Source organism: Gossypium arboreum, chromosome 1 (genome assembly GCF_025698485.1).
Source record: "Gossypium arboreum isolate Shixiya-1 chromosome 1, ASM2569848v2, whole genome shotgun sequence".
NCBI classification, from domain to species: domain Eukaryota; kingdom Viridiplantae; phylum Streptophyta; class Magnoliopsida; order Malvales; family Malvaceae; genus Gossypium; species Gossypium arboreum.
The window spans coordinates 99,165,718-99,185,439 of NC_069070.1; the positions used below are offsets into that span (position 1 = coordinate 99,165,718).

Consider the following 19,722-nt stretch of genomic DNA (forward strand, 5'->3'; position numbering starts at 1 on the left):
CGAGCCACACGGCTTGGCCATACGAGCGTGTGTCCCTTACATCTAGAAAAATTTTGAAATTTTATAAAAAATTCTCTAAATGTCCCATTTAGTCCTGATACATTTCTAACGTGTATTTTGGGCCTTGAGGGCTCATATAAGGGACAATATGTGTAATTATGTTTAATTTCTGATATGTATGCTAAATGACATATAATGTTTGAATTTGATCGAAAAAAGTCCGGTAATGCTCCGTAATCCTGTTTCGACCACAGATAAGGGTTACACGCACTCAATAATCTCTTCAGGTAGCCAGATTCGAAAGAGGTCAAGGTTCCATTATTCTTCCTCTGTGACCATTTCCTTGAGGAAACATTCAATGTCAATGTTGTTCCGAGCTGGAATGAGATTAATAAAGGGACCAACGCTAGGAATCCAACTGTCCTTCCAACATCTTATGCTTGATCCATTTCCAACTAACTAGAGTATGTTCTCACAGAGAAGAGGCCAAATCCTAAAAAGGGTTCTCCACATGAAATAGTAGTTACCTTGATTGATACTATTAGGAATGCCTTCTCCCATTTGGTATTTTGAATGAAGAACACGAACCTATAACGCCTCTGAGTTAGACAAAATGTTGTACCCCAGCTTTTTATTTATAGATTATGTACACTCACAAGTGAAAAAAAATTATGTAACAAATTTGTAAAAGAATTATATAAGAACCAAATATAACCTTGGTTGAAAATGGTAAAATCGAAATAGTGAAAACATTATGTTTTGGTAATTTCACAATAGAGTTGAGGCTCGATTGATGGGTAACACCAACTCAATCAAAATCTTAAACTATAGTACTAAATATATATACTATATCTTCTTTAAATATTATATATTTATATAAATATTGATATTAACAATCATATTACATGCCAATTGAGTCTTAACTTAATTGACAATATTGTTATTGCAACAACTAGTAGGATGTGGGTTTGAGAGCATTTAAGTGAGTATTTCCCTCCGATTAAGGGTCTAGGAAGGTTTATAAGTTGAAGTAGGAACTGTATTAAAATAAATCTATATTACATCTAGAGGTGAGCGTTTAGTCGAATCGAGTAAAATTTTTTTGAGTTAGTCAAGTTGATGGATCCTATTTTTATCAACCTAAGTTTATTTAAATTTTTTTCTAATCAAGTTGAGTGAAATGAAATTGAGTCAAGTCACATGAATTTGTTTGAGTTAAATTAAAAAAATTGAAATCTTGTTGAAAATATGACTAAATTTTTAGCTAGATCATATAAATTTGAGATAATACATTTTGAAAAATTCTTTGAAAGCAAAATAAGCAAAAAAAAATATAATTTAAAAGATAAACTTAATTTGGCAATTCACAATGCCTTAAATTTATATTTTAGAAAATAAACATTTGAAATTTAATTTTTATAATCTATACTTTATTTTTATAAAATTTGTGATTTTTTATAAATATTTTAATTTTTAATATTATTTTGAATTTTTAGTAATTTTGTAGGGATAAGTTTGCTTATTTTCAAAATTGATAAAGATTCAATGGATATTTACATTAATTTATTAATTAAATTATTTGAATATTTAACTCAACTCAAATTTGAGAAATTAAATTTAAATTAATTCAATAAATTAAATATCTCAATTTGATAAATTCAAAATTAAAAATAACTCAAATGGGGTTTACATAAAATTTGAAAAAATGAGATTAGGTCTGCTGTTTGGCACGTTTATGTCTACTGTCTTTGGCACGTTTCTTAAGGTTTTTCCTAGGGTTTTTCAACGTCTTTTCTCTATTTTCCTCAATTAGGTTTTTCCATTTTCTTGGGATTTGTTCTTGGTCTCTTTGTTGTTTTAAAGGGAGTCATGGAAAAAGGGCTGGAGGAGTTACGTCTAGATGATGAGGAGGAGGATGCCTTCCCTCTTTCGGTTGGGGAAAAAGCACAGAATCCATCGATTGGTTTTTTCTTAGTTGGTTGTTTTCTCACTGCCAGTGTGGTCAACTTCCAAGCTATAAGAAATACTTTGGCTAATCTTTGGCATCCATTGGAGGGAGTCCAAATTTCAGATCTGGGGGATAAACGTTATCTGTTCAAATTTTTTAATGAAGTTCATATTCATCGAGTAATTACAGGTGCTCCTTGGACGTTCAACAATCATCTTCTGATTTTCCAAAAGCTTCAAGAGAATGAAGATCTAATGGCTTTAGCTCTGGTGTTGTCAGACTGGTGGGTGCAGGTGCATGACTTGCCCCTAGGTTTTCACAAAGAATCTATGGCGATGCAATTTGGTAATTTCTTAGGTAAATTCCTGGAGTATGATACGAAGAATTTATCAAATGGTTAACGGAATTTTATGCGTATTCGGGTTCAGATTGATGTTAAAAAGCCCTTGAAAAGAAAGAAGAAAATCATGTTGTCTAATTCAACTTTTACTTACGCAAATTTTAAATATGAGAATTAACCTTGTTCTGTTTCTTGTGTGGATGTCTTGGTCATGGTGACAGTTTTTGCCCAAAAATATTACAATTAGGGATACAGGAGGTGGAATTGGGTTGGGATTTGTCTCTGAGGGCGCAGACGAGGAGGTCGGTTATAGGTAGTAGCATTTGGCTAAGGGAGGAGGGAGATAATTCTTTTGGAAAAAAATGAAATGAGCAGCAATTGGGGCCAGATTTAAGGAATAATTATGGGAGTGGATCATGGGCAGATTTTAATTCAAATCTTGGCATAAATTTGGAAGGTTCCAAATCCCCTAATTTAATGAATCAAAGACATGATTCGCACCAATCGTTGGGCAAAGAGGTTCCATTTGAAATAAGTCGACAACTTAAATCTTGCCAGGCTAAAAAAGGTTCAATTTTGGTGGGTAATGATGTGGTTGGGATTAATGGGCCGGATATGATGAGAATGGAGTGTGAATTGGAGGAAGAGGCAATTTCCATCGAAGAGAATAAGAAATGACAGAGGTTTGGGGAAAGGATTTCTAATGTTTCCAAAACCCAAGATTCGTTAAAGATGGGCAATTAGCTCATTTTGATATTGTATCAGCGGCTACCAATGGGTAAGCCGTCCGAAAGCCATGAAAACTCTAAGCTGGAACGTTCGTGAATTGGGGAGTCCGCGAGTAGTTCGTTGCCTCCAGCATATGTTGAAATCCTATTGTCCCAAAATTATCTTCTTAATGGTGTGGATGTACCTGCGGAAGGAACTCGAGGGGGATTAAGCATCGGATGGAATGGAGGCCACTTGGTCAATTTGACAAGTTTCTCCAAAAACCATGTGGATGTAGAAATTCAAGAGGAGGAAGATGGGCAGAAATGGAGGTTTACGGGATTTTATGGGGCCCCTGATGTACGAGATAAAGCAAGAACTTGGGAATTACTTCAAACACTGGGAAGGAGGAATTCTTTGCCATGGCTTGTTGGAGGAGATTTCAACGATATTATTTTCTCTAATGAGAAAAAAAGGGGGTTTTAAGGGAAGAGTATCGTATGAAGGCTTTTAGGAGAACTCTGGAATCTTGTGAGTTAGTGGACATTGGCTATTCTGGAACATGGTTCACTTGGGAAAGGGGACGACTTTTGGAGAATAATATTTGAGAAAGAATTGATAGGGGTGTTGCGAATGACGCATGGTTGTAGTTGTTTCCATCTTATTTTCTAAGACATCTCCCTCATTTATTCTCGGATCATTGTCCTTTCTTTATTGAGACAGTTTTTGGAGGAACGAAGAAAAGAGTTAATATGTTTCGGTTTGAATCATGGTGAGTGCTTGAAGATTCTTATGAGGAGGAAATTAAGAATCTTTGGGAGAATAGTTCAGGTTCTTATCTGAATTGTATTACATCACTTGCCAAGGGACTGAGGAAGTGGGCTACTTGAACTACAGTTAGAAAGGGGTTTGAAGTCAAAATACTAACAAGGAGATTGGAGGTCTTGAATGATACTGAGAGGACTGATGATTCGTTGGTCGAAATTCTCAACGTTAAGCTGCATTTAAACATGGAGATGGACAAGGAGGAGCGGTATTGGGAGCAGCGTGCCAGAGCAAACTGGTTGCAAATGGGAGATAAGAATACTTCTTTCTTTCACAAATTTGCTTCTCAGAGAAGACGAATTAATCGTATTCGAGGTCTACAAAGGAATAATGGCTCATTAGCCATGGAAGGGGACGAGATTGGAACTATTGCCCAAAATTATTTTATTGATCTTTTTGAGTCTCGTGGAATGGGAAATTTGGATCACATCCTATCTGGGTCCCTTGTTGTATTACTAACAACATGAATCAACGATTGTTAGCTCCTTACACTGAGGAGGAAATCGTTGAAGCTTTAAAAGGTATAGGCCCCACTAAGGCTTCAGGTCATGATGGTTTTTCGGTAATTTTCTATCAAAGGTTTTGGTCTATAGTTGGAAAAGATACCAGCAGGTTCTGTTTGGAAGTTTTGAATGAAGGAAAGTCCTTGGAAGAAGTTAATGGAACTCAAGTGATTTTGATCCCAGAAGTGCCGAATCCTTTTAATATGAAGAATTTACGGTCAATTAGTTTGTGCAAGGTAATTTATAAAATTATTGCCAAAACAATTGCAAATCGTCTACAAAAAGTATTGGATGAGTGTATTGACGATTCTCAATGTGCTTTTGTTGATGATTCTCAATGTGCTTTTGTTTCGGGTAGGCTTATAACTGATAATGTGTTATTGGCGTATGAGGTTTTCCATTATTTAAAGAATAGAAGAATTGGGAAAAGGGGTTATATGGCTCTTAAATTGGACATGAGTAAGTCGTATGATCATGTGGAATGGCCTTTTATTAAAAGTATGATGACGAAATTAGGATTTGATGAGTCTTTTATTGAGTTCATAATTCATTGTATTAGCTCAGTCCAATATATAGTGTTGATCAATAGGGAAGAAGGGCCAAAGTTTAAACTAATAAGAGGTCTCCGTCAGGGCGATCCTTTGAGCCCTTATTCATTTTTGTCTTGTGGGGAAGGACTTTCTGCGTTGATGAGACTGGCGAGCCAAGAAAAGAGGATTACAGGGGCTAAGATTTGTAGATTAACTCCTCCCATTACACATCTTATGTTTGCAGATGATTGTATACTTTTTGGCCAGGTTTTTGAAGAAGGGATTGAGGTCATAAAAGACATTCTGAGTGAGTATGAAGCTTGTTCTGGCTAGTGTGTTAATTTTGACAAATCTACAGTTTTTTTCAGCTCAAATGTTAATGATCATGTTAAAATTTTGGCTTTACAAAATCTTAATGTTCGATGTTCGACGGCGGTGGAGAGGTATTTGGGGCTGTCAAGTTTAGTTGGATGGAAAAAGAAAAGGGCTTTTCAAACATTGAAAGATAGATTGAGGCAAAAGATTGATAGCTGGAGCACGTTGCACCTCTCTCAAGGGGAAAAGAGGTATTCATCAAGTCTATTTTACATGCCATTCCTACTTATTCTATGTCATGTTTTCTTTTACCAAAAACTTTGTGCATGGAGCTGGAAAATATTTTGGGTGGATTTTGATGGAGGAAAAGTCATGGGAAGAAAAGAATTCACTGGTGCAATTAGAAGGCGCTATGTTATTCTAAGGAGGAAGGTGGTTTGGGATTTCGCAATTTAAGTTTGTTTAATATAGCGTTATTGGCTAAACAAGGTTGGCGTTTGATGCTTAATCTTAATATGTTACTAGCGCGTACATTAAAAGCCAAATACTTCAAGGACTCTAATTTTTTAAATGTGAGGATTGGAAATTCACCTTCTTTTACCTGGCAGAGCCTGTGGGCTACTAAGGGGCTTCTGATGAAGGGTATGGGGTAGAGGATTGGTGATGGTCATCATGTATCGATCTGGGGTGATGCATGGGTACTTGGAAGTCATGATTACAAAGTCCAAAACCCAAATGTTAATTCGAGTCTCCATCATGTTGCAGATTTAATAGATGAGAGTACGAGAAAATGGAAGTCGGAGCTGATTTACATTACCTTTTTGGAAAGGGATGCGAAAAGAATCCTATGTATTCCTCTTTCAATGAACCAGCAAGCGGATTATATAATCTGGAGAGGGGAGCCGACAGGAGAATACTTTGTCCGAAGTGGTCACAGGCTACTCTTATAGGAGGGAAAAACTCATATACAACAAAATTTCAACCACTACTACAAAAGACTGTAGTGTCTAGATTTACCTCCCAAATTAAAAATTACAAACTGGCAGATTTTCAATAATTATTTGCCTACTTTTAGTAATTTACATTACATACGTCTTATGGGATCTGCATTGTGTCGAAGATGTCAAAATGGTGTGGAGGTGAGGGAGCATGTTTTCAGGGATTGCCCTATAGCAAAAGAAGCATGGTCAAGGTTAGGTTTTTCCTTGAACAGTCAAGAGGAAAATTCAGATTTCAATGCGTGGTTAATCAATTTTTTTAAAGTGTATTCTTTGAATAAGTGAAAGGTGTTTGCTTGTGCGTTGTGGGCACTTTGGACTTCTCGAAATAAGTTTATTCATGAGAGGGGATGTAACACCCCTTACCCGTACCCGAGGCCGGGATAAGGTACGAGGCGTTACCGGACAAACATATAAACATTAAACTAAAATACGGACCATAAAATTTGATTCATATTTCAAAACGTTCATTCACTTACACATAGTCCCTTATTTGAGTCTACGAAGCCCAAAACATACTTTAGAAAGGGTTCGGGACTAAACCAAGAACTTACGAAAATCTTGAAAATTTCATGCTTTAAGGCTCCACACGCCCGTGTCCCAAAGTTGTGTTCCATACACGGCTGAGACACATGGTCGTGTCTCTGCCTGTGTGGAATATACCTAGGCTATTTTCCAAGCTTTGGTCAACCTTAATCTCTTACACACTTATACAAAATCAAAAGTATATAACATGGTATTCATTTAATGATTAAATATTCTCAATTAAACCACAAACATAGCATTTGTATGTCATCATACATGTCTCTCTCATACTCATTTTACCTTGTTTATTATAGTACCACTTATACATTTATACCATGATTATCATCTTACAAAATATCTTCAGCTTAATCATCAAGCATTCATATTTAAAACTAGATCATATCTTTATAAAATACCACAATTCAGATACGCAAAATAACATGTTTTCCTGAAACAATTCAATTCAACTCCATACCCAACAAGCATCACATTGAGACTAGTCATATATATATATATATATATATATATATATACATGTCATGATACATATCATTCTCTTTCTGTTTTCTTATAAACACATATCATTTATTTCATTATATCAATATTTCATATACCATAGTTTCCATGTATTCCACATATATTTATTTTCCTCCTCCTTCTCTCCATTCTACATCCTTAATGTATATAGCATCCTTGTAAGTACGATTTCACAATTTACTAATAAATTCTCACATCAAACTGTCTACATGAGTCATAGTCACTTACTTATTTATAATTTGAGCTACAGAGCTCCAAATTAAGATCCGTAAATTTCTCCTGAAACTAGACTCACATATCTTTTCACCATAAAATTTTCATAATTTTTGGTTTATCCAATTAGTACAGTTTATTCATTAAAATTTCCCCTATTTCACTTTCTGACAGTTCTGACCTCTCTTCACTAAAAATTAATTATCTCACAGTACAGAACTCGGATAATGTTCTTGTTAATTTATCTTGAAAATATACTCATTATGGATTTTAAAAATATAAGTTTGAGCCTCTAATTATTTTTCTCCAAATTTTTGTGATTTTCCAAAGTCAGAACAGGGGATCACGTAATCATTCTAAACCAATCTCAAAAAAACATAAATATATCAAAATATAGAACTTCTTTTCTTGATCTGTTTCTTTTATATGAAAATAGACTTATTAAGATTTAATTTGATATCTCATTCAGTCTCTGATTCAATTTCTACTATTTTTGGTGATTTTTCAAAACCACATCACTGTTACTATCCAAAACAGTTTTATTGCTAATTCACTCTTTCACACTTTCTTTGTATTAACCTCATTTTAACATACATATCACAAATCATTTTCACCACATTTCATACATCACAAGTATAGGCCCATGATTAGAAGATCACCATAAAATCATCCTCATGTATAACTTGTTTATATCTTACCACATCCTGGTCACTTAATGAACACATCATTCACATAACCAAGTTCCTGCACTTATTCATCACAACACTCACAAAGCAATACATAGAGAGTCTCCCGTTGAACACTTCGGAATATAATTCAGATACATGGAAAGTTTGCATATAAGTGCCACATATGTAGCCAAACTATCTAGTACGCATAGTAGCCTGCACTTAGTACTACACATGCGACCAATTATCCGGTACACGTAGTAGCCTGCACTTAGTACTACACACGTGACCTAATTATCTAATACACGTAGTAGCCTGCACTTAGTACTACACACGTGATCGAAGTTATCGGGTACGCATAGTAGCCTGCACTTAGTACTACACATGCGACCTAGCTACATATATCCCGTAGCTCTCTTGTCTACATGGTGTACACATAGATCACCCATGCGACCTAGCTACATCATAATGTCTTGTAGCTCTCTTGTACACATGATGTGCACTTAGCACCATACATGTGACCTAGCTACATACTATCTGTATCATCCAATCTTTCCAAGGTTCAACCGAATTTCTCTCTTTTCCAACAATTTCACCAGTCAAGTAATTATCCACAAACATATTTCCAATATTATTATAAAATATCATAATACAAGTAATATTGATGTATTACTTACATATAAACTTACATCTCATTTAATATCAAGGCAATAACATTAAATTATACATTGCCTTATTAAAAATCATATGAACTTACAATTTCCCATAATATCCATAATCATAGAAATCACATTTATGTATGATAATTCAATGCACTTCATGTACCATAGACATATTTTTAAATCAATTCATAAACTTGGCACCATAATCATTTAATTTAACATAATTCAATTAATTCACTAAATTTAACTTTCAAATATAAATTGCAAGATTATTGTCAGTATTATTATCATACCAACTTACATACTTACAATACCTCGAAATCATAGTAAATATATCAATTTTACATTGAAACATGCATAAAATAATGCTTATTATATATATGAACTTACCTCGATACTAAAACGGCCATTTTACCAACTTTTCTAATTTTCGATTTTTCTCTCATTCTAGGTTCAAATCTCATTTTTCGGGATCTAAAACATCATATTTTACTTTTTTTAATTAATGTAATATTCAAAACAGTCCTTAACTCAAAATTTTGCAAAATTACAATTTTGCCCCTAAACTTTTACATATTTACACTTTTTCCCCTAGGCTCGGAAATTAAAATTCATCCCTTATTCTTATGTTTTATGACATGCTTATCACTTTTCCCTTCTATGGAAACATCAAATTCTCACTCTAACATATACTTATGACTATTAGGTATTTTTACCGATTAAGCTATTTTACTCGTTTTCACTCAAAACTGAGTAGCACAAGTTGTCTAACATAATTTAAAACCTCACATTCTATTATAAAACAGAAAAATAAATACATTTCACCTATAGGTATTTTTCCAAATATGAACCCTAGCTTAAATTATTGCTAGAATAAGCTTAATCAAATTACCGGGATTCCAAAAACGTAAAGAACTTGAAAAACGGGGTTAGAATGGACTTACTATTGAGCTTGGAAAGCTTGAAAACCCTAGCCATGGCTTCCCCCATGCTAATTTCGGCCTCCATGAGAAAGATGAGTCAATTTTGGCTTTATTTTCCCTTTTTATTTCTTTTAATTACCAAATGACCAAAATGCCCTTCCTTACTAAACTTTCAAAAATTCCATCCATATCCAATTTTTGTCCATCACTTAGAAATTAGTTAAATTTCTATTTAAGACCTCCTAATTAATATTTCAAAGCAATTTCATACTAGAAACTTCTAGAATGCAAGTTTTGCAACTTATTCAATTTAGTCCCTAACTTCAAATTGAGCACTTTATGCATAGAATTTCTTCACGAAATTTTCACACAATCATGCAATCATATCATAGACCTCAAAATAATCATAAAATAATTATTTATATCTCGAATTTTGTGGTCCCGAAACCTCTGTTCCAACTAGACCCAATTTTGGGCTATTACAGGGAAATTAAGACAGGATCTCAAGTGGCTGAATTTGTGAGAAACTATATCAAGGAATTTGAGAGGCTGTGTACCTGCTCACTGATTAACCGGTTTCCTTTGAGTAGATGGACGGCTCCGGTTGATCCGTGGCTCAAGATCAATTTTGACGCAGCTTTCAAAGAGGATCTGAAAGTATCATGCTCGGGTTTAGTTGTTAGAAATGCAAGGTCTGAAGTGATTAGCTCCAAAATGGTGTTTCATGAGAACATACCATCGGTTTTTGCTGCTGAAGCGATGGCGTATATACAGGCGATTCGTCTTGGCCGACATCTAGGATTGCTGAAGGTTGAGATTGAAGGGGACTCTCGAATAATGATTAGGAAACTGCAAAAGGAGGGTGATGAATTATCAAAAATCGGTGCTTTTATACGAGATGTAAAAATTTTGAGTACTAGTTTTGAAACTTGTGATTTCATATTTGTCTTCAAAGAGGAGAACAAAGTGGTTCATCTCATTGCAAAAGAGGGTTTACAAAGGGGGAAACTACTTATCTGCATGTTTCGGCCATTGCCAAAATAGAAGAAGCCTTGATAGAAGATCGTCGATCGATGGAACTTCTGAGGAGTTGAATCGCTGAACGTTGCTAAGGAAGGTGTGCTGTACAGAGTGAGAAGTCTGTGGAGAAATGATGCGCTGCTGCTGTTTTCTTTGGAACTGTCTTTCATTAATGCTTGTTTTTATGAGTGGTTTTTCTAGAATGGATTTTGTTACTTTTAAGGGTCGGGTAATATGTTTAACAGCTGGAGGTTTTAGATGCTTCTAGAGTCCCTCACCTTTACCTTGTTGGATCTTGTTTTTTTTTTTCTCTTTTTTGCTTGGGTCTGGACTTTGTTGGCCTGTTTTGTGTTTGGTTTTCTCTGGTTGTTATTAAGCTTTCTCTTTTATTGGAATAAAAGATTCAACTTTTGATTCAAAAAAAAAATTGAAAAAAAATGATGATTTAAAAAAATATATTTACGATTTTGGGCCACTTTCTAGGATACTTAAGGAAATAGATCGATTTTGGAGAGAGAAACTTAAAACATGTCATACAATGCATGCTTTTTAACTTTTTAGCACATCAGCTCTTTTGGTTACTTGATTAAATGTTGGTGGTTTTGTCTTTGAGTCTTGAGTTTGATTCATTTCCTTCTTATTTTTGTATTTTTATTTCATGTTGTTTCAAATTTTACTTTTTTTTAATTATTATTTTTAACATATTAGCTCATTTGGTTAAATAGTTAATTAATAGTGTTTTTATCATTGAGTCTCATGTTCGCTTTCTCTTCTAAGCGCATTGATATTTTTTATTTCATGTTGTTTCAAGCTCTTTTTGTTAATTAATAAAGATATTGTTTTCAAGTTTTTATTTTCAATTTATCTTTTAATTAATAACTTTTTATAAAATCACATAATTATTACCAAATATCATTATTTTTAGTAAATATAATTTTATTATATAATTGACAATAATTATTTGATTTTATAAATAAAAGAGTGATTAATTAAAAATAAAAAACTTGAAAACAAATATATTTATTAATTAAAACATTAATTAAAAATAAAAAATTGAAACAACATGAAATAAAAATATAAATATGAGTAGGAGAGAAATTGAAGTGAGACTCAAAAGACTAAAATCACTTACATTTAACTATCTAACTTTTGACATATTAACTCTTTTGGTCAAATAGTTAAAAGTTAGTGGGTTTGTCTTCAAATCTTAGGTTTAATTTCTCTGTCTTCAAATCTTAGGTTTAATTTCTCTCCTATTCACATTTCTATTTTTATTTCATTTTTTCAAGCTTTTCTTTTATTTTTAATTTCTATTTTTAATAAATTAGTTCATTTGGTTAAATGGTTAATTAATAGTGATTTTATCTTTGAATCCTAAGTTCAATTCCTCTTTTGAGCATATTTTATTTTTTATTTCATGTTGTTTTAATTTTTTATTTTTAATTAATAATTATATTAATTTTCAGTTTTTAATTGTCTTTTAAATAATAACTCTTTTATGCATAAGATCAAATAATTATTTTTATAATTAAAATAAAAATAAAACTTGAAATAACAAGAGCATGAAATAAAAAAGAACAAATGAGGAACCAAACCCGATATTTAATGACAAAACTATTAATATTTAACTATTTAACTAAAAATTTAATGTGTCAAAAATTAAAAACAAACTTTACAAAAATGCGTTTTCTATTTTTCTTCCCAAAATTAATATATTTCTAAATATTCTCTACCTAAAACCTTAAATATTTTTAAAGGGCCAATTTCTTTTTCAAATTCGGCCCATTTTAACGTATAATATACTTTGTATTTAAATTAAATTATTTATCATTAAAAATCAATTTTTATCTGTTCTCAAAATTCTAACTAGCGAGTAGTACTATTTTTCAGAATATTGTTATTTATTTATCTTCATGTACGCAATACTTCGAACAGCTTCTGATCTCTGGTGAATGGCCCTCCCTCGGCTAATCCCATCCCATTCATCTTCTTCTTCGCTCACTCACCAACCTTCGATAAGCCTCAACGCTGTCGGTCCTTATCTTTTAAACCCTAATTTCAAGCCATTTTCCAACTCTTCTTCGCTCTTCCAATCCCCCAGGTTCCATAGGCTCGGCTCCCTCCGATGCTTCGCTTCCTCTTTCCCGGAGAAACGCCACCCGTATCCTCCCCAATCAGATGAATCCGTACAGATATCTCTATTTCCTCTCCCCTTAGTTCTCTTCCCCGGCGCTGTTCTCCCCCTCCAGATCTTCGAGTTCCGTTACCGCATTATGATGCACACGCTCCTCCACACCGACCTCCCCTTTGGCGTTATTTACTCTGATCCCGTCGGTGGCACCTTTGACGTCGGCTTCGTCGGAGAGATTTTCAAGCACGAACGCCTCGTCGACGACCGCTTCTTTCTCATTTGTGAATGTTATGAGTATCACTTGTAACACTAAAGTTAGTTAAAAAGTAGTTAGTTTGGTGTTAGCTGTTAAGGTTAGTTAGCAGCTATCTCTGTGTATTAAATAGCATGTAAACGACTAAAGAAAGAATTGAATGAAGATAGATATTTTTCACGTATCTGTTATAATGTCTAACAGTGAAGGCCAAGAACGGTTCCGCGTCACCAACATCCTACGTAGGAAACCATATCTTGTCGCGGAAGTCAACTGGCTCGAAGACTCCCTCCAGCGACGAGGATTTAGAAGGAATAGCCGATGAAGTGGAGAGTTGCACGAAAGACGTGATTCGGTTATCGAATCGTCTCAATGGAAAACCGCTAAAGGAAGCGCAGGATTTGAGGAGGAACCTATTTCCGACTCCGTTTTCATTCTTTGTAGGGAGTACATTCAAAGGGGCGCCGAATTGTCTGCAGCATCGGCTGTGAAAGACGTGTTTCCCTCTTCATGACGAGAGAATTGAGTAAATTTTAAAGCAAACTTTGTTTAAATTTTGGTGAATATGTTGTTGTGTGTAATTTTTTGTACACGAAGGCATCATTTTTATATGAAATTTTGCTTGTTTCTCACTAGTCGTTGTTAGAATCTTGAATGAATTGTTTATACTAACAGGGTTAATTTGCACAGAAGATAGTTTTTGGGATATGGTTTATTCTTTATGTTACTGCTACTTTTTGGATACTTAGACTGTATTGATGGCCGATGAGGTTTAGTTTCCTTGAATAGGGGTAGTAGTTAGTTTTTCGAGCAGAATTTTGTAAAGGGCTTTGTAATTCAATCATTTCTTTTTCCTGGATTGAGCATTGTTGTCAAAGGGCCGTAGAAACTATCTCAGTTTTCAAGCTGTTGATTTTGTTGTTCGCAGCATTGTTAGCCGTAGAAACTAAGCTGATTCATTTCTGGTCAATGGAGAATTCCTATCTCCGAGACTCCAACTCCATTAATTAGCCCAGAAGCACCACTGAGGTGATTCTTTTTCACAATTTTCTGTTTATTTTCCCCTTCAAAATATAACCGAGAACTGGGTTTGTTGGTCTGTTTTAGATGTTGCAGGATTGTATAAAGAAGGCTAAAGAATAAAGATGGGGCTTTGGATGTCGTAGACACCTATGTCTTTTGGAATGGTCATGAATCTTTCACGTACTTATAGCATTGAATTTGTTATCTGCTTTCTAAATCGTATGATAATTTCACGGGATCTTCAGGACAAATGAAGCTATGAGCTGAGCATATCACACGGCCTTTGTCAGCATAGCTGTTGGATTACTGGTTAGTTACTCTTAAACTGTGCTTGTCTCGATGCTGATGTTAAACACTAGCAGATAAATGATTTGAGGTTTGGCTATTCCTTTACCCTATGGATTCATTAGGATGGGGCGGAACTAAACTTGTTCAAACCAAAAATTTAAACTCAAAACCTTATATAAAGTTTTTCAACTAGTGATGCAAATTTCTGTTGGTTTGAAGAATGGTTGGACTGTGTGGTAGGGCATAGAAGAAAGAAAAAAGGATTTGTGGGTGTTTTCTTGCATAGGGTTTTCCAAGGAAAGAAAAACTTGACATGGCATAAAGGTCATACCAGGTTTGACAACTTGCAATTATCTGCAAAAACTGCAATTCATCTGTTCCGGCAATGCTTTATAAATGCCATAAGAAGTTAAGTAGGCTCTCAGTATTACTGTCAAACAGGTTAAAAAGAAGAAATGATGATTTGGTATTTGGATCTTATCCGATAAATGGATCCAAAATTCAGTATATAGTAAGAGAGCTGATGGCTTATTGAATTGGAGTTGACTAGAACTGTGGGTACATCTAGACAAGGAATGAGAACATGGGTTTCTTTGTGGGGGAACTGTCTAAAACCCAGCTCCCAAATTCTTTCAGCACTGTAAAAGGTTTTTGTTCCACATCAGTTGGAAATTTGAATGTCAATCCTTAACTTGAAGAATTCCATCAACCTCTAGTTTAAATTTGATTTGATAATTTTTATACTCATTTAGGAACTGTGAAAAGCTAAAGTGTATCTATTTGAAACCAGAACATGATTAAAAGAAATGCAGACTTAATTTAGGCCATTTAAGTAATGGCACCAAATAAGTAATTTATGAATACTATTGGTTTTTATTCGAGAAAAAGAGAATCAATCACCTCAAATGTCATCCACTGAAGTTTCATCCTTGTTGAGGTTTTATTTGGTAAATTACTTGCAGTGTTAAAGTTTGGATAATCATTTTTTTTTCTAATCACTTTTTGTTAACATCAGGTGCTTGTTAATGTTCAAATACGGATAAACCTTTGATCTTCCTAAGGAAAAAATATTAAATTTTACTATGATTAATTTTAATGTTGTTTATACTTTTATTATTATTATAAAAATGACTAAATAATAATTAATATTATGTAAAGTAATTTTGAGCTGTTTTCTTAGGTTAAGCTATTAAAAGTCTTTGAACTAGTTTTTTTTGTTAAATGAACTCTTGTATTTTTGTCTTTTATTTGTATTAATTGATTTAAATTTGAAAAAAATTGACATTGATTTATATTAAACTTATTAATTAAAAATGAAGCTGATTTGGATAGAAGATAAAGATTCCATCGAATAATGGTATTAAGTTGAAGTACAAATTTAAATTCCATTTAGGATTGTTTTGTAACATTCAATCTCGCATTTTCAAAATATAAGGCATAATATTAATGTCACCCATTAAGTTTAAAACCTTATTTTAAATTAACAAAAAGTTGATATATTTATTTTTGTAATTGGTAAATATTTTAACATACCGATAATAAAAGTGAAGAGTGGGAGTCTGGAAAAGGCACGTGTACTCAAATGCAAAACAATGCCACTTCTATCCGATTGTACTTCAAAGCGTCTCCTTTTCAAGTAAAAACACTATTAAAACATAGAGCCTGCGACGATCGCCTTCTTTCTGCGCACTTCGATATCTATATATATATATATATCCACCAAGACGCCTATCCACCCCTTTTTCTATTTTATTTTATTTATTTACAAACACCAAAGTCCCCAAAGCTTCACTTCCCATAATCTGCCCCCATCATGGACGTTGATCCTCGTCTATACGAACAAATTGTAAGTTTTTAATCTTTTCTCCCATTCTCTTTCACTTCTCAATTTTGGGTTTTTTCTCCAATGCTAATATAGTTCTACGCTTTCAATTTGTTTGGGTATCTTTTCTTTTTATTGGGTTATAAGAAATTAGGGCATTGTTCAATTATGCTGTTTTATCTTTTGTTCTAGGTTTACTGGGTTCGTATGGATTTATCATAAACATGTTTTCTTTTTTTTTAAGTTATGAAGGTCCGTTAGGGTTTGAATTTTAACTCTATTTGAGTCTAAACTAATTCCAAGAACAATTTTGTGTTACTGGATTCTGAATTAATTGTGGGTTATAATTATATTATATATGCGTGCTTGGTTTCGCAATAGAACCAATATGTAATGCTTCTCGGTATTATGCTGTTATGATTGACGAGAAAATTGGATAGCATGTAAAACCTTGATTCTATGGATCTACCCTTTCATTAATTAGTCTTCTTCCACAAGTTCAAGTCTTGATTAATAATTTGGAAAGTTAGTTTGCGTATATGATTGTAGGTCTTGGTTGCAGATTGTTTGGGGTTGTTTGGTCTAGCGTGCATCTAAGTGTTAACCTTGTTGCGTGATTTTGGGTGCTACATGGAATTGTTTCACCTATTTGCTACTGCAATTACTATACCGTCAATGTATATGGTGATGCTGTCATGTGCTAGCCTTTAGTTTATGGCGTCACAACTTAAAATAGCATTCCACATCTTCAATCATTTTTGATGAACTGTCTAATTTGTTTTGTAATTTATTTATTTTTTCAATCTATATTATAGTACATATTCTTATGGACTCCTTTTCCTTATCTTGTTTTGATGATGAAGCACCAGAAAGTCATTATTGATTAATCTACATTATAGTTATGTCCATCTTATAGCCTTATCCTCTTACATTTGGGCATCCATCACCAATTATCTTTTACAGGCAGTCAATGATACTGACGTCCACAACATCATCATGTCATATCTTGTGCACAATTGCTTTAAAGAAACCGTGGAATCGTTTATTGCTTGTACTGGGATGAAGCAGCCTTCTGATTATCTTGAGGACATGGAAAAAAGAAAAAGTAGGTGAAGTTTTTCATCACTTGATAAATTTTATGTATAAGATATAAGATAACCCAGGATTATGATGCTGGACCACATTTGTGCAACCATGGCATGTGTTAATTATCAAACATGCAAGGTTCTCTAATGATAGGGTCTATCTTCTGCATTCTTTACTGAAAGTTGCAAAAGTGCACTAGCATGCTATGTTTCTCAGACTCGAGTGTGTATTAGACATGAAAATGTGTCCAACATGGGTATATGTATTTTTTTCCACTAAATTTTTTCCATATATTTGGAAGGTTCTAGGAAAATGAAAAGACGGAGCAACATAGCTAACATGTATGTGGCCATGTGTCCGGAAAAGCTATAGGATTATTGACGCTAAAATATAGCTAACAGATGATCTAGCCTAGCTTTCTAAATTTCTGCCAACACTCACTGAGAGCTTACTTCTGCATGCTTGATGCTAATGCAAAAATTTTGAAATATTGTGATGGAACTGAAAAGGAAGCAAGTATAAATCTTGCCAGCTAAGTTGTGTACTTAGCAGTGATCTTATACCACGAATTGCATCTTCTCTACGGTAGTTTGCTGTCATCTCTCTTTTTTAGTCTTAACGAAATGCTGACGAATTTGTTGGAATTTTGTGCAGGAATTTATCAATTTGCTTTAGAGGGTAATGCACTTAAGGCAATTGAATTGACTGAACAGCTGGCAACTAACTTACTAGAGAAAAATAAGGACCTGCATTTTGATCTTCTAAGCCTTCATTTCGTTGAGCTTGTATGCTCTAGGAAATGGTGAGACGAGGATAAGATATCTCTTGAATTATGAATAACACATATTCGTACTTAAAAAAATTCACTTCTATTGCAGCACAGAAGCTCTGGAATTTGCACAGATGAAGTTGACCCCATTCGGGAAGGAGCAAAAATATGTTGAAAAGCTTGAAGTATGTAAGCTTAGCAAGTTTTCACGCTTCTAATCTATGTCTCGGATATTTATAGATATGCTGTTACTGCAGGATTTTATGGCTCTGCTTGCATATGAGGAACCTGAGAAATCTCCCATGTTTCACCTGCTTAGCTTGGAGTACCGGCAGCATGTTGCAGAGAGCTTAAATCGAGCAATTCTTGGTATATTTAATTCTTGTAGCTACTACTACTTGCAACAAATTACCATTTAGAATGTTGTAATAGAATCTTCCTATGGCTTTCTGCTGTTTAATGTCACTGTTTGATATTTCTTTTTAATACGTACAATTACATTGGGTGGAATAATGTCAGCTCATGGAAACCATCCAACCTACACGGCAATGGAAAGGCTGATACAACAAACAACAGTAGTTAGACAATGCTTAAACCAAGAGCATGCAAAGGTAATCCATCAAACTTTCTGTCATGAATACCTGGTCCAACGTAACAGTAAACTGCATTGATTTTTCTAGGATGGGCCACTGCCGTTTTCGTTGAAGGACTTCCTAAAAAGCTGAACAGTAAAAGAATTTCTGCAAAGAATAGTTGAGGGTGCTTATAAACGTTGTTGCTGAATGTGGTGTCACTATAAGGTCTCATCGTGGTTGACGATATAGTCGTTGCCTGCGTCTCTCTGTAAAGGTGTTTTTGAGGGTGGCCCTTTGGGGGTGCATCAAAATGTTCATCTCTTTCTGAAGTTTGCCTGATTGCCTCTTTTCATGAATGGCCTTTTAAAGCTCTGGATTTTGCAAGGGGGGGGGTTTGCAGTGGGCGCCTTTTAAAGTTAAAAAGAGTTCTGAACTTTTTATTTTGACTTTAGTTCAATTTGTATCTGAGTGTTAATATTACATAACTAGCAAATCATTTTAGGAAATATCTTATATTTTGATAATAAAAATACTTATGTGTTATATTTAGTGGTAATGTCTTTTAATATAACTAGTAAATTTCATTTCCATAACAAAAGACTGATCAAATAGGGATTTTACTGGGTAGATGGATTAGTCAAAATATTATTGTACTAAATGCAAGAAACATACATATATATATATATATATTTATTATCTCTCATGTCATTGGTGAAAATGCTGTTTAATGTAATAATCTTAAAGATTGTCTTGTTATTGTCAGAATGATTAAGGTTTAGATATTTGTAAGCATTTTCGTTAACTATTTAGTTTTAAATTAACAGTTTGTAAGCATTTTCGTTAACTAATGAAGCATTAATCTTCGGAGGTTTTTTTTTTGTTTTTTACTCCACTTTATTTATTAAATGCATAATTTGGTGCTTAAAATGATATTTTTATGTATAATATGTTATTTTTGGTCTACTATCATATTTGTATTTGACAAAAGTTATGTTTTGGTACTTAAAATTAATAATGTTAATCTTTTAATGTTTAATTTAAATTTTAGAGTTAATTCGAT

The 19,722-nt window shown here is 33.7% G+C and overlaps 2 protein-coding genes across 3 annotated transcripts; both read left to right on the top strand.

Annotated features, from left to right (window-relative positions):
• The first annotated feature begins 12,556 nt into the window (after positions 1-12,556).
• Positions 12,557-13,731, top strand: LOC108482662 (uncharacterized). Its single transcript, XM_017785785.2, has one exon. The coding sequence runs from the start codon at positions 12,668-12,670 to the stop codon at positions 13,151-13,153; it is 486 nt and encodes a 161-aa protein (XP_017641274.1). The 5' UTR covers positions 12,557-12,667; the 3' UTR covers positions 13,154-13,731.
• A 2,236-nt stretch (positions 13,732-15,967) lies between these two features.
• On the top strand, positions 15,968-19,260 carry LOC108481012 (uncharacterized). Of its 2 annotated transcripts, none has more exons than XM_017784174.2 (7): positions 15,968-16,256; positions 17,196-17,337; positions 17,973-18,120; positions 18,197-18,272; positions 18,345-18,456; positions 18,607-18,698; positions 18,746-19,260. In XM_017784174.2, the coding sequence occupies exons 1-7, from the start codon at positions 16,224-16,226 to the stop codon at positions 18,746-18,748; spliced, it is 606 nt and encodes a 201-aa protein (XP_017639663.1). In that variant the 5' UTR covers positions 15,968-16,223; the 3' UTR covers positions 18,749-19,260. The 2 variants fall into 2 exon arrangements, with proteins under 2 accessions (XP_017639663.1, XP_017639662.1); XM_017784173.2 differs by having other exon boundaries at positions 18,768-19,260.
• Positions 19,261-19,722: the final 462 nt, after the last annotated feature.

Excerpts from the sequence above, each read along its gene's own strand:
- LOC108481012 (XM_017784173.2), top strand. The coding sequence starts at position 16,224 with ATGGACGTTGATCCTCGTCTATACGAACAAATT. Across the intron at positions 18,457-18,606 it reads CTTAAATCGAGCAATTCTTG|CTCATGGAAACCATCCAACC; the intron begins GTATATTTAATT and ends GAATAATGTCAG. Across the intron at positions 18,699-18,767 it reads TAAACCAAGAGCATGCAAAG|GATGGGCCACTGCCGTTTTC; the intron begins GTAATCCATCAA and ends TGATTTTTCTAG.
- LOC108482662 (XM_017785785.2), top strand. The coding sequence starts at position 12,668 with ATGGCCCTCCCTCGGCTAATCCCATCCCATTCATCTTCTTCTTCGCTC.